This window comes from Sycon ciliatum, chromosome 3 (genome assembly GCF_964019385.1).
Source record: "Sycon ciliatum chromosome 3, ocSycCili1.1, whole genome shotgun sequence".
Taxonomy (NCBI): Eukaryota; Metazoa; Porifera; class Calcarea; order Leucosolenida; family Sycettidae; genus Sycon; species Sycon ciliatum.
Window position 1 is genome coordinate 16,904,640 of NC_088645.1, and position 11,771 is coordinate 16,916,410.

Consider the following 11,771-nt stretch of genomic DNA (forward strand, 5'->3'; position numbering starts at 1 on the left):
CACGAAAACGTGACTAGCATTTCGTTCTGGTTGAAATTCAACACCGGTGAACACATTACTTCCGGATATCCCGTCTACCTTGATCTTCGGATCACCAACACAACTACTTAGATGGATCTTCCAGATGTTCGTGTCCGTCACGTGCGTGACATGGTGGAGGATATAGCAAAACGAAAGAAATTGGAGAGCGAAAAGGTGCGTTGCCGGGAGAAGTACGTAATTTACAACACTGCAATCTTGTCCTTTCTCATACTCATTCAAACCATTCTCAACATTCTTCAAGGGAGTGGTGTTGTATCTGGAGAACATCGCATTCGAATCATCGCCATCAGTAGCACGATCATCGGTGTGATCATGGCATGCATTGGTAAACACGTTCTCGACACCAAACGTCAGCTTGTCAAGTGTATTGAACAACTGCAGCAGATGGAGAGAGCTGAAGACTCGTTCATGTTGGAATTGGGCATTACTCTGGAAGATGGGAAGCTCACTAACGAGGAGCATCAACGATTGATATCGATGATGAACGACTTTCGCAAGACACTGGATATTGGATCTTTAAAAAAAATTCACCCCTATTATAATGTGACTCGCAAGAATGGCACAGGAGATATACTCACCACAAGCTCCGGAGTCCTTCACGGGACTCCTGACCAACACGAAGATCGTTCAGAAGAACATCCTCGACAGGACGGAGAAGAAACTCTCGTTGCTTGAGGGTAGACGCGGAGTACGACTCTTTTCCACAGCAGATCGATCACCACCATCCCTGAACAATGAACTAGACATCTCGTCGCCGAATTTCATTGCTCTGGGGGAGAGCTATTTCATCGTGAAAATGCGCTATAGTGTCAAAAACAATCTCAATAACCAGCCTGGAGACTACACGCGATGGGTGTGCACCACGTCACCAGCCTTTTCGTGGTTCAAGAACATTCGAGTGGAGATCAACGGAACAGAGGTCACGCAATCGAGTAAAGTTGCCGACATGCAAATGGTTCAGCATATCCTCAGTCTAATGGAAAGCAGCAGCGAACGCCTTCAGTACGTGGACTCGGATCTCTACGGTCTACAGAAACTGGATCCGCAAAGAGCATTGAGAGGTGTGGATTTATCGCCCTATCAACTTGGTGTGAAGCGTAAGCATGGCTATGCCTTCGAAACAAACGCTGCAAACGCTAATGCAGCACAAGCACCGGATTTCGTCGATGATTTCACACTCAGGCGTGCACCCACCGTCGAGCTTGTCACCAACGAAGGCTTCTCCAACACGGTTCAGGAAAATGCACTTCGTGCAGCTGTTGGACGGTTTCAGTACAAGCTGAGACCCTTCCTACCGTTTTTCAATCAGGACGATGCTTGGTTACCCCCGGGTACACAGGTGAAGCTTCGCTTTGATCTGCCACAATCCGAGCTTTCCAGATACATCATGCTTAGCGATCAAGGCGGTGGTGCCAACAGTGCTCTGAGCGTCGGTGATATTGAGATCGATCTACTCCAATTGGACTTTGTGTACACTACCTATCGCATGGAACCCAATCTCACCGATCGTGTACGCCTTCCCAAACAACTCTATTTCCACACGTGGTGCCCTCGTCTCATACAAAAGAGCATTTCAGATGATGCTGGTACACTGGAACTGCTTCACAATGCGGACATTCCACGCAGGATGATCCTGTTCTTCACAGATTTGACGCATGGTACACAGCCAGCATTGGCTGGAGGTGAAGCATCGCATTCTTCGAACAGACTGGCCATGATTCATGCAAATCTCAGTCAACTTCGTGTCACTGTCAACGACCAGACGCTCTTTGACAACCCGCTCAAGTTCCAGTGGGATGTGAGTCGTAATACTGAAGGGCAATACTTCTACGATTACAACAAATCCTCCTACCTGCGTGGCTACAATCTGGTTCAAGACTTTTTCGGCAAGACGTATGGAACGCAAATCCCCATCACCGCTGCAGATTACTGCAATCACTACTTTATGGTGCCTATCAACTTGAATCTGGATCGGACCACAGACAATCCAAGATCGAGAGGAAATCTGTCCATCGACTATCAATTTAGCGACGTGACAAACGCCCCCGTGAGGAGACCTAGTGAAAATGGTGCCTCGATCAAAGTCAACCTTCTCTGCATGGACAAGTACTTGTACACCATGAGCAAAGATGAAGGTATCAAAGCCGAAGTTGTATGAATTAATTCCGACCTAGTAGTAAAAGGGCATCATGGAAGGTGGTGACCTGGAGACCAGACATCGTGTCTACGGTGGTGATTTGAAAACATCGAGTCGACAACACGGTGGATTCTTCTGGAAAAAGAGCTTCTGGAAAAACCTAATCGGTGCTGGACCGGATGAGATGGAAAAGCAGATGGCGGAACCCACGACAAAACAAGATGCAATGCAACGCGGTGGACTTGGACCCCTGGCTGCCATGGCAGGAATGACACTTCTTCCCATGCTTTTGGGGAGAGGAGAGTCCGGAGACATTGTGGAAACGCAAATGAAAACAGCTTACAACCCTGCCATGCACCGAGGAGGTCTAGCCATTCCACCAGGATTAGCCGCCAAGGCCATACCACTCCTGACGAACCTGGCTGCTCCCTTGGCCATGGGTACCATGGCATCACTGGGTGACAACGTAATGGATAAAATATTCGGCAGAGGAGTAAGGAAGGGAAGCTCAGCAGGTGCCATGAAGCGCACTAAAAGTCGTCGTCGTCGGCATGCACCGAAGAAGATTCGTCAACGAGCATCTCGAAAAACCAAGAAGCCAGCTCGTCAAGTTCGCTCCAAAGGCCGCAGGGCACGAGGAATAAAGAAACAAGGAAGGGCCTTGTTCAAAAAACTAGGACATCGTGCCCTCGACGAAGCTTCATCGTTCCTGTCTGCACCTAGTAGATCCCTAACCCGTCCTGAAACTCCATTTGCTCAAAAAATTCGACAGAACATTAACAGTGCAGGACCGTCTTCTATGAGTTCCGCTCACATCGGTCCATCCTACAACATCTGATCATGGACTTTATCTCGCTCCTTGGACAGGAAATCGGGAGGAAGAAAAAGACTAGTCCCGTAAGGAACGACGATGTTCCGACCACGGCCACTGCTCGACACGGGCTGCACATTCCTGGTCTTCAGTTCGAGTCTAAGGATTGGTTCACGGAAATCATTCCTGCTCTGAAATCCTGGGGTCAAAACGTATTGTTTCTGGGACAGAGCAACATGGGTAAATCCTACTTTCTCATCAAGCTCCTGAAACGTGTGCAACCTGAGCGTATAGTTGTCATCTCCAACACGCCGGCCGATCAGTATCGTCTCCCAAGCCTCAAATCCTTCAAGCATTACAGCACCATGCCCGAGTGTATCGAAGACATGGATCTCCAGCCTAACACCTATGTGATCATTGATGACATCAGAGTGATGGGTTTGAAGCACGGCAGCCAAAGAGAGTGTCTCTACAAGTTCTTCACCATGTACAGTCATCATCATAAGTTGAACGTGTTCTTTCTCTCTCAGAGCTTTGATAACATTAAGGACATGAAGATCAATGCAAACTTTATGTATCTATTTCGCTTCACTGATAAAAGCAATATCAAGCGTTATCTCAATACTCTGTTTGGTGGTCTGTGCACGAAGTCATCCATTATCTTTAGATTGTATGAGAAGTTATTGGCGGTGTATCGCAGACCTATCCTAACCATTGATTGCTCTTCTAATCAGTACTACACGTATTGCGAAGACACTGCATTAAAGGTGACTTTTGAATAAAAACCTCGTTGATGTGCGTGTTTAGCCGAAAAGTTAGCCGAAAAGTTAGCCGAAAAGTTAGCCGAAAAGTTAGCCGAAAAGTTAGCCGAAAAGTTAGCCGAAAAGTTAGCCGAAAAGTTAGCCGAAAAGTTAGCCGAAAAGTTAGCCGAAACATTGAAAAAAAATTCCAATCATGAATAAGAATGGAGCATCTTACGGTGAAATTCTCAAATGGGCTACCGAGCAGTATACAGAGGGTGGGGTCCAGAAAGGGATCCTTCTCGATACCCAAGCGTAAAAGGTTGCAAACCTTGCAGTTTATGTCGAAACATCCTCAACACATCCTCAAGAAGAGAGTAAATTCGTGGGAAGTTCTCGGTATACCACCACTCATGCGGCAAAAAGGAGGTAATAACTACAATACCTACTTGAAAAGCGTCAAGAAAGTTCTTTCCCAAGTGCCAGATCACAGTTTGAGCACCTCCACCCTGTTGGAACTGCAAGCTGATCCGCGAGTAAAGTGTCTATATGACACCCACTTCAAAAACAATCCCGATCACATCAGTTACCCGTCTGTGAGAAATGTGATTGCATCCAACATACTTAACTATGATTCCACTACCGATCAAGTTCGCGATTCCGTTGCAGATGTCAGGAAGAAGAGAAAGGCACCTTTAACATCGGTGCCTTTCAATCTATTACAAGACCACGAATTTGACCGATGGATCCTACAAATCCTGGACAGTTTCCTCCGACATACAAATATACCGGCAACCTTTTTGAAGAGCAACTATTTCACAAGCCGATCACAACTGCTGCAACTCTACGATGAAGATCGACTGAGGTTCAGGAGTCGGGTGGAAGCGGCTGCGGATGCCCTGAAGACGCAGACGATGAACGACTACACTACTCTGGTCAACGAGACGAATCGCATCTACATGTCCAGGTACCCGTTTGCAACCATAGCGGGTGCGGTGGGAATCCACAAACATGTCGATGGATTCCTTCGATCAGAACGAAAGATTCATGAACTAGCCACCCTAGTGCTAGCTGTACCAGGATCGCAGCTCAAGTTTCAAGATCTCAACGATATGACTTCTACGTATGGTAGAACAACTGAAGCAAAATTGATCCATCCCGAGCATTTCATGATCAGAGCACAAAAGGTGATGGTGGACGATGCATCATTCATTCAAGAGGTTCTGAAGGATAAAAGCAGGATCACTCGTATCATCAAGGATATCCTGAGTGGACGTTCAATGTGATCACGTGCGCGAAAATTTTCAGGCTATGATCAAGAATGGACTACCCTCTCAGCAGTGCCGACATCAAAGGAAGATTGAATGGTGTTGGAGGGTTCGTGGGGTGTACAAGTTACGACCTCTTACCACCCTTGAACAATGGAGACTTTTGTATCGTCAACACCGACAACGTTCTACCGGTGTACGATGCACCGGAAGGTGGACATCATTGGTTGACCGTGTGTCGCGAGCAAAACGTGATCCTGGTTTTTGACAGTTTCGGACGCAGTCTATACACTATGGAGCAAGATTACACTGAACCTGCACTGTGCGATTTCTTTAAAGAAGCCTATGCAGACTGTAAGATCATCACCAACACCCAAGCCGTTCAAGACAGAAGCACAGCAGTATGTGGATGGTATGCCATATTGATGGGAAAGCTATTTTCCAAATATGGTCTGGATGAAGCACTTCGAACTTTCCGAAGAGTCTTCGATGAGGATGAAAAGCTGGAAAACGATCAACTGGTTCTCAGTTTAGGTGTCTTGCGAGGTGGTGGAGCCTTGTGGGATACGAAAGTGCAAAAAGCACTTCATGATGGAAGACAGAAGAAGAAGTCGCAGTCCACACCATTCCACACGCAACTGGCTAACGAATTGCACAAACCCAGACGAGTGCATTTCAAAAGACGCAAGGTGAAGAGCAGGTCTGTGGATCACATCTGGAGTGCCGATCTAGTGGATATGCAACGGTTTGCCCGAAGCAACAAGAACTACAAATTCCTGCTGACCGTCATCGATCTGTACAGTCGCTATGCCTGGGCAGTACCCCTGAAAACCAAAACTGGCTCTGCTGTCAGGGATGCATTCGACATGATCCTGAAAACATCGAACAGGGTACCACAAAAACTATGGGTAGACGAAGGCAAGGAGTTCTACAATGCAACAATGAAGCAATGGGTCAAGGATCACAACATCATCATGTACAGCACCCACAACGAAGGAAAAGCCGTGGTGGTGGAACGCTTCAATAGAACACTGAAAGGCAGAATGTGGCGCCATTTCACGGAGAAAGCTACGACACAGTATCTTGACGTCCTTCCTCAGCTTATGGTCAAGTACAACAGCTCGAAACATCGCAGTATCGGCATGAGTCCCACGAAAGCTTCTCTTGATGGAAAACCAAAAGATGCAGACGTACACTCGAAGCAATCACCAGCAAAATTCAAAGTGGGTGATGATGTGCGTTTGGCTGTAGCTAAACGTCATTTCGAGAAAGGGTACACGCCCAACTGGACAGAGGAAGTGTTCGTGGTAAACGATGTCCTACCCACTGTACCCCACACCTATCGTGTTCAAGACCTGATGGGAGAAGTCATTCAAGGACAGTTCTATGGAGCTGAGCTACAACATGCCAGACACACAGGATTGAGATTCGATAAGGTGTTGAAATACAACAAGAACAGTGGGCTCGTCAAATGGAGGGGTTATCAAGACGAAAAATTCCATACCTGGTTAACAAAGAAGGATGTGAATGATCTCAAAAAGTATTAGCATTTCATATGTACAATGTAGCTCATGCTTTGGATTAACGTGAATATTATGAATCGCATAGTATTTACAATGTATTTCATGAGAAGATATGACATATGCTCTAGTATGTGTGGAAATCCCTCAGTGCTTTGGAATATCCCTGTGTCCGAATGCCAGGGTGTTGATACCATCCTCCAGAATGTAACGCTTACTGTCGAATCCACTGAGGGCAATCTTGCGTAGCTCCTCTCCGTGAATGCAATGTCGTCGACTTCGAAGAACATTCATTGTTCTCTTCAGCTGAGACTCCTCGACGAGACATGTTCGATAATCATCGACGGTTATGGTGTTTTTCAACACGCTTCTCTGCACACCTTTGGCACGCTTGCCATTGTCGTCGTTGTCTTCACAGCGGTATGCGTACATCTTGCTCCGCAAACCAATGAACTCCTTGATGGGTTTGCCACCTAGTTCGTCCTTGAACTTCCCTACCACCTTCTTGTTGACCGTGCTGTACAGGTGGTGGGATGGTGAATAGTTGGATGTGTCATAGGCTGTTATGTTGTTTGACATATCGGTGTACAGATCATCGGTTTGAATATGTACGATCAGACTATCAGTATCAGTGTAGAGCAAACGTACATTTTGTCCATAGCGGGGTAGGAGAACTTCATAGTAAAAGGAATACATCAAGTGCTTCGACAGATCGAGGATGGCTGTACCCACATAAATGGGTTTATTGAGAGTCACCTTTGTCCTGGCAAACTCGATTGCTATCAGATCGTTCTCAAAGGCTACACTGCGGATGTACGAAGGTTTGTTGATGCTTTTCTGGAGACGTGGTTTTTCATCCTGTTCACGAATGAGCTTGATGTTTACTCTGTTTCGAACGTTTTCCATGGTCTTGCCATATACAGCATTGTTCATCAACTATGATAAACAGGCATACAAAGAAAAGACAAGAAAAACAACAATAAGAAAACTGTTATCTTCAGGTCATTCACACTTCCAGTACATACTAGATCCCACACTATCGCTAAATACACACACACACACACACACACATGAAGTGGAGTACCCACCTTATAGAAGTCTTTCTCGAAATCAGAAGTTGATAGCTTTCTCAGGTCAGTATTAGTGTCGATGTATGGCTTCATCCATGGGTGTTGTGTGAAGGAGAGCACACGATGCACATCTGTAATCTCCACACCCAAGGACACATACTGCTGCAAGTTTCTGTAGTGCAGAACATAGTGCTCTTTCGGTAGTAGATTTGGCACCAGTTTCTTCGCTTCCAAACCGCTCACCTACAAGAGTACAGTATAGATATACACAAACCTTAGAAGATTAATACAAGCATATCCACCAGATAGACCATGACTTACCATTAGTTTCTCTGCCATGTGGGTCTGATATGGAGAAAGCATATCTCGTGTCACCTTCATCTGCTCAGGAGCCAACGGATAATCATTCATCATGTCATGCACACCATCTGGAATCCTTAAATCGCACTCCACCATGTATCCCGTCGAAGAGTCCATTGGATGATCGAGTACCGACTCCAGAAGATCATCCGTCACTGCTTCAAAGCAGAAGTCCGACACGGGCAAGGGTTGAGACATGGCCCATCCATATAGATTGTTCGCATCTAAATATTGGATGAAGCTTGACGGCTCGTCTGGATTGTATTCCGATAGATATCTGTTGTTGGCGGTGGCGTGTCTAGCGGACACCATGCTTATGCCACCTCTTTTGCCATGCTCAATGAAGTTGAACATGTCAATGTCGGAAATGAGATGAAGGGACACCTTCGTCATTTTCAGCAGCGAATCCCAGGCAAATCCCGGTAAGGTGAGGTAATTAGCGGGATCCAATCCATAGGTTGCGTGAGCAGTTCTTCTGAAGTTTTCGAAAACGTCAGCCAACAGCAGCACATCAGTCTCCAGGTAGAGGTCGTGATAGTCTCCTAGATCTTCACAGTCAAACGCAGTCCATACTGTTTGCGCATAGGCATAATCTTCATCACTGATACCCTAGGGAATAGAAAATGTACACCAAAAAGAAAAACAAATCAACGAACTTATTTTAGTAGTTCGCCCACACAATCAATTATTTAGTATGAAGCTGCAGGAAGCGTTCAAACACATTTTGGCTTATTTTAGTACTTCGAAGTAAGATGGTGAAAAAAGAAAGAGAGAAAGATCTACTATATCTGTCACACTACTCACCGTGTTCGTTAGCGTTGAGTGGAATGCATCCTTGGGTGGTAGACGCGTTTCTTCGAATTGGTCGTACGACTCCATATATTCATACGGGTAGACACCCTTTCGTGTCAACAGTTTGCGTTCATCCTCGTCTGGAAATCGTGCGGATAGAAGGGCGAATGCATCTGGTGGTGTAGCCGAAACCAACCGGTCTAGGGAGGTGTTCAAGAATGCCAGGCTGTCGATGAACTGGAACTGTCTCCATCCGAATGTGACATATTTTTCACTGTTGATGGGAATCACGTTGATAGCACCGAGACGCTTGGTCTGAGAAGAAGAAAGAAAAAGAGGAGACACAGTTTTAAGGTGCAGCTGTAAAGATGAATATCAATCATATAAACGTGAATATGAGTACCAACATAGTAATGATCTTCCTTCTTAGAAAAACATCATGATCCACGCACACACACACGCACACACACACACACACACACACACACACCACGCATATGTAACGTACCCGTTCTTGTCCTTTCTCGTTCACATACGTAATCTCATCAATGGACGTTCTCCCAATGGCAGATATGATGTGATGAGAATCGTATCCCTTCAAGTTATGAAAGATCACAGGAATCTTGATCTTGAACGGCTCAATCCGCATGTTCAGGTTACAATGGTTGTGTGCTGCACCACGATAAGCACCGGTGATGTGACAGTGGTCACGTACACGATCGCTACCCAACGCTTCACCACAGATCCAACAGGAGACTACCGTTTCAAATTCACGTTGCTGACTTTCTGAAATGATCATTTGACCAGCATTACATGCTAGAAGCTCATCACGGATAGTCTCCTCCTCTTGCTCAAGTGACAGCAGAAAACAGAACATAGAATCTTCTCCACGGTAGAAGAAACGGTTCGTGACGACGCCATCAGATCGTACTACAATGTACGAACAGGAACAGGCTACATGCTTGTTCTTTTGGAATGTCGAATGACCGATTTTATTGTCAGCGGACAGAGGTTCTATGAAAGCCTCACAATCGGCATAGATCACCTGCATTTGAGAGAGAGAGAGAGAGAGCGAGAGAGAGAAGTAGGAATAGCAGCAGGGACAACACCGAGTAAAACAGCAGAAAAGACAGATAGAGAATTAGGAATAGCTGCAGAGACAACACCGAGTAAAACAGCAGAAAGGTGAACACTCAGAGTCAAGAAACATGTGCAGTAAAGAAAGAAAAAAAAAAAACAGACCACAGTGTGTTCTACTTACAAATGGGGCTTGAAGCTGCTTGTTCACATTCCTGAACATCACTCTATCGCCAGCCTTTGGCATCTCCACCGTAGCTTCAGGATGTTCACTGCAGTACATCATATGATTATTCAATGCCTTCTCCGTGACGTGTGTTGAGAGACATCTGAAGCAGACGAAATGTGCTCGACGTGCTCCAGTAGCAACAAGACGACTGAATGACTTTATCCACACCCAGTGCTGCACCTCCACGTCATTGCGTTCGTCTTGGATGAGCAATACATTGATGGCGGACTGCGGTTGCTGAGAAATTCTTAACGGATATATGACTTTCTCTTCATATCCGAAGACGTTGATGTAAAGACCTTCGTTCAGTCTTTCGATGACTGGTATGTCTTCCAGTTTTGCTGGAAACTCGATGCCGCTCACATCCACAGTATCCGCATGTTCTGCGTACGACGATTGACGACATGGACGAGACTTGTCTGCCGAAAATTTAGCAGCCAGTATTGACCATCTAAAGTACGGATGACATAAGACATGGACAGGCGGCATACAGTTCAATCCATACACCATAACACAACACTGAAACCCCACTGCTATACTTACAGTAAACACTTGTTGTCAGTGTTCTGCACGTTAACAATGGCCTTCTTCGACTTCAACTCCGGTGGCAAGGGGATGTACGAACTTCCTCCAAGTACACAATAGCGTGACATTTCGATGTGTAAACAGGAAATCCGTTCAACTACCCAACCTGATCCATGACGAACGAAATCATCAAGACGAGCGTTGATCTGAGCAATCATTGTACTGAGAAGGTCCCTCAGCTCCATGGTGTTGAGCACCAGCGTTGTACTCGATCGGAAGAAGAATGTGTTGGAAACCATTTGTCCTGTAGCAGGATTCAGCTTCTGCATCACCACCTGAACTACCAAAGAACACTTGTACTGACCCCATTGCTCAATATTCTCTTCAAGAAGCAGCTCCAGCGACGGTAGAACATGAGAGAAAAACTTTAGTACATCTGCAAACTCTTGATCAGGACAATAACTAAAGAATTGCAACAGATCAGATGATCTCACTACATCAAAAGACTGACGAGGTTTCTTCCGAAGGGGTTCCATCCTGAGCAGGGGTGGTGGCGGACAACCACACAATGGCTTGACAAGGTACCGAGGACCTATTTTTATAGGGTTTTCGTAATAGTTGAATTCGGAATAACTGGTTGTTTTTCAATTAACCAATCCACTCATCTCCCGCTGGAAACAATTAACCACTTACCGCACTTCCCGCTGAAAACATGTGACCAATTAGCGCACTTCCCGCTGAAATCACGTTCATCCTTTTATCGCGCATTGACCCATGTTCCACACTTCACAGTGAAATCAGTGCTGCAATGATGTACTGTGACGTCAATGCATGGATGCCTGATCTGTGCATCTGAGGTCAAGATGAATCCGGTATTCCAGCAGCTAAAAGTTCGAGAAAGAATTGTTGTATGTCGAAAAGAATTATACGAGAGGAAAGCTAGAAATATTCTACACCTCATGGACCTTTCGATTACGGACATAGATGGAAAACTAATTGACTTATGTCAATGGAAAGATTCCAAACCCGAACAAAAAAAGACACGGCATGTCGCGAGCAACGTTTTGGTTTTTGGCGCGCACCGTGTTCACCGTGTTCTCCAAGGTCGTCACCTTCCCGGAGGCGGGACCCGGCGGGACGGGACTTGGCGGGACCTATAAAACCTGATATAATTTCATTTTTGGTTCACAATTCATTTTT

At 45.8% G+C, this 11,771-nt stretch overlaps 2 protein-coding genes across 2 annotated transcripts; both read right to left on the bottom strand.

Annotated features, from left to right (window-relative positions):
- Nucleotides 1-6,478: 6,478 nt before the first annotated feature.
- LOC135811581 (uncharacterized) lies at nt 6,479-9,112 on the bottom strand. The gene is made up of 4 exons (XM_065324812.1): nt 8,753-9,112; nt 7,910-8,557; nt 7,607-7,831; nt 6,479-7,454 (listed from the first exon to the last, which is right to left on the bottom strand). The coding sequence occupies exons 1-4, from the start codon at nt 8,825-8,827 to the stop codon at nt 6,666-6,668; spliced, it is 1,737 nt and encodes a 578-aa protein (XP_065180884.1). The 5' UTR covers nt 8,828-9,112; the 3' UTR covers nt 6,479-6,665.
- Nucleotides 9,113-9,119: 7 nt separating this feature from the next.
- Nucleotides 9,120-10,655, bottom strand: LOC135812887 (uncharacterized). Its single transcript, XM_065326106.1, has 3 exons — nt 10,002-10,655; nt 9,249-9,785; nt 9,120-9,158 (listed from the first exon to the last, which is right to left on the bottom strand). The coding sequence occupies exons 1-3, from the start codon at nt 10,554-10,556 to the stop codon at nt 9,120-9,122; spliced, it is 1,131 nt and encodes a 376-aa protein (XP_065182178.1). The 5' UTR covers nt 10,557-10,655.
- Between the last annotated feature and the right edge of the window lie 1,116 nt (nt 10,656-11,771).

What these genes read in the sequence shown, in the direction of transcription:
- LOC135811581 (XM_065324812.1), bottom strand. Translation starts at nt 8,827, where the DNA reads ATGGAGTCGTACGACCAATTCGAAGAAACGCGTCTACCACCCAAGGAT. An exon ending in ACATGGCAGAGAAACTAATG is followed by an intron (nt 7,832 to 7,909) that starts GTAAGTCATGGT and finishes GTACTCTTGTAG; the next exon opens with GTGAGCGGTTTGGAAGCGAA. An exon ending in TCGAGAAAGACTTCTATAAG is followed by an intron (nt 7,455 to 7,606) that starts GTGGGTACTCCA and finishes TGTTTATCATAG; the next exon opens with TTGATGAACAATGCTGTATA.
- LOC135812887 (XM_065326106.1), bottom strand. Translation starts at nt 10,556, where the DNA reads ATGGTGTATGGATTGAACTGTATGCCGCCTGTCCATGTCTTATGTCAT. An exon ending in AGCAGCTTCAAGCCCCATTT is followed by an intron (nt 9,786 to 10,001) that starts GTAAGTAGAACA and finishes TCTCAAATGCAG; the next exon opens with GTGATCTATGCCGATTGTGA. An exon ending in ACGAGAAAGGACAAGAACGG is followed by an intron (nt 9,159 to 9,248) that starts GTACGTTACATA and finishes CTAAGAAGGAAG; the next exon opens with ATCATTACTATGTTGGTACT.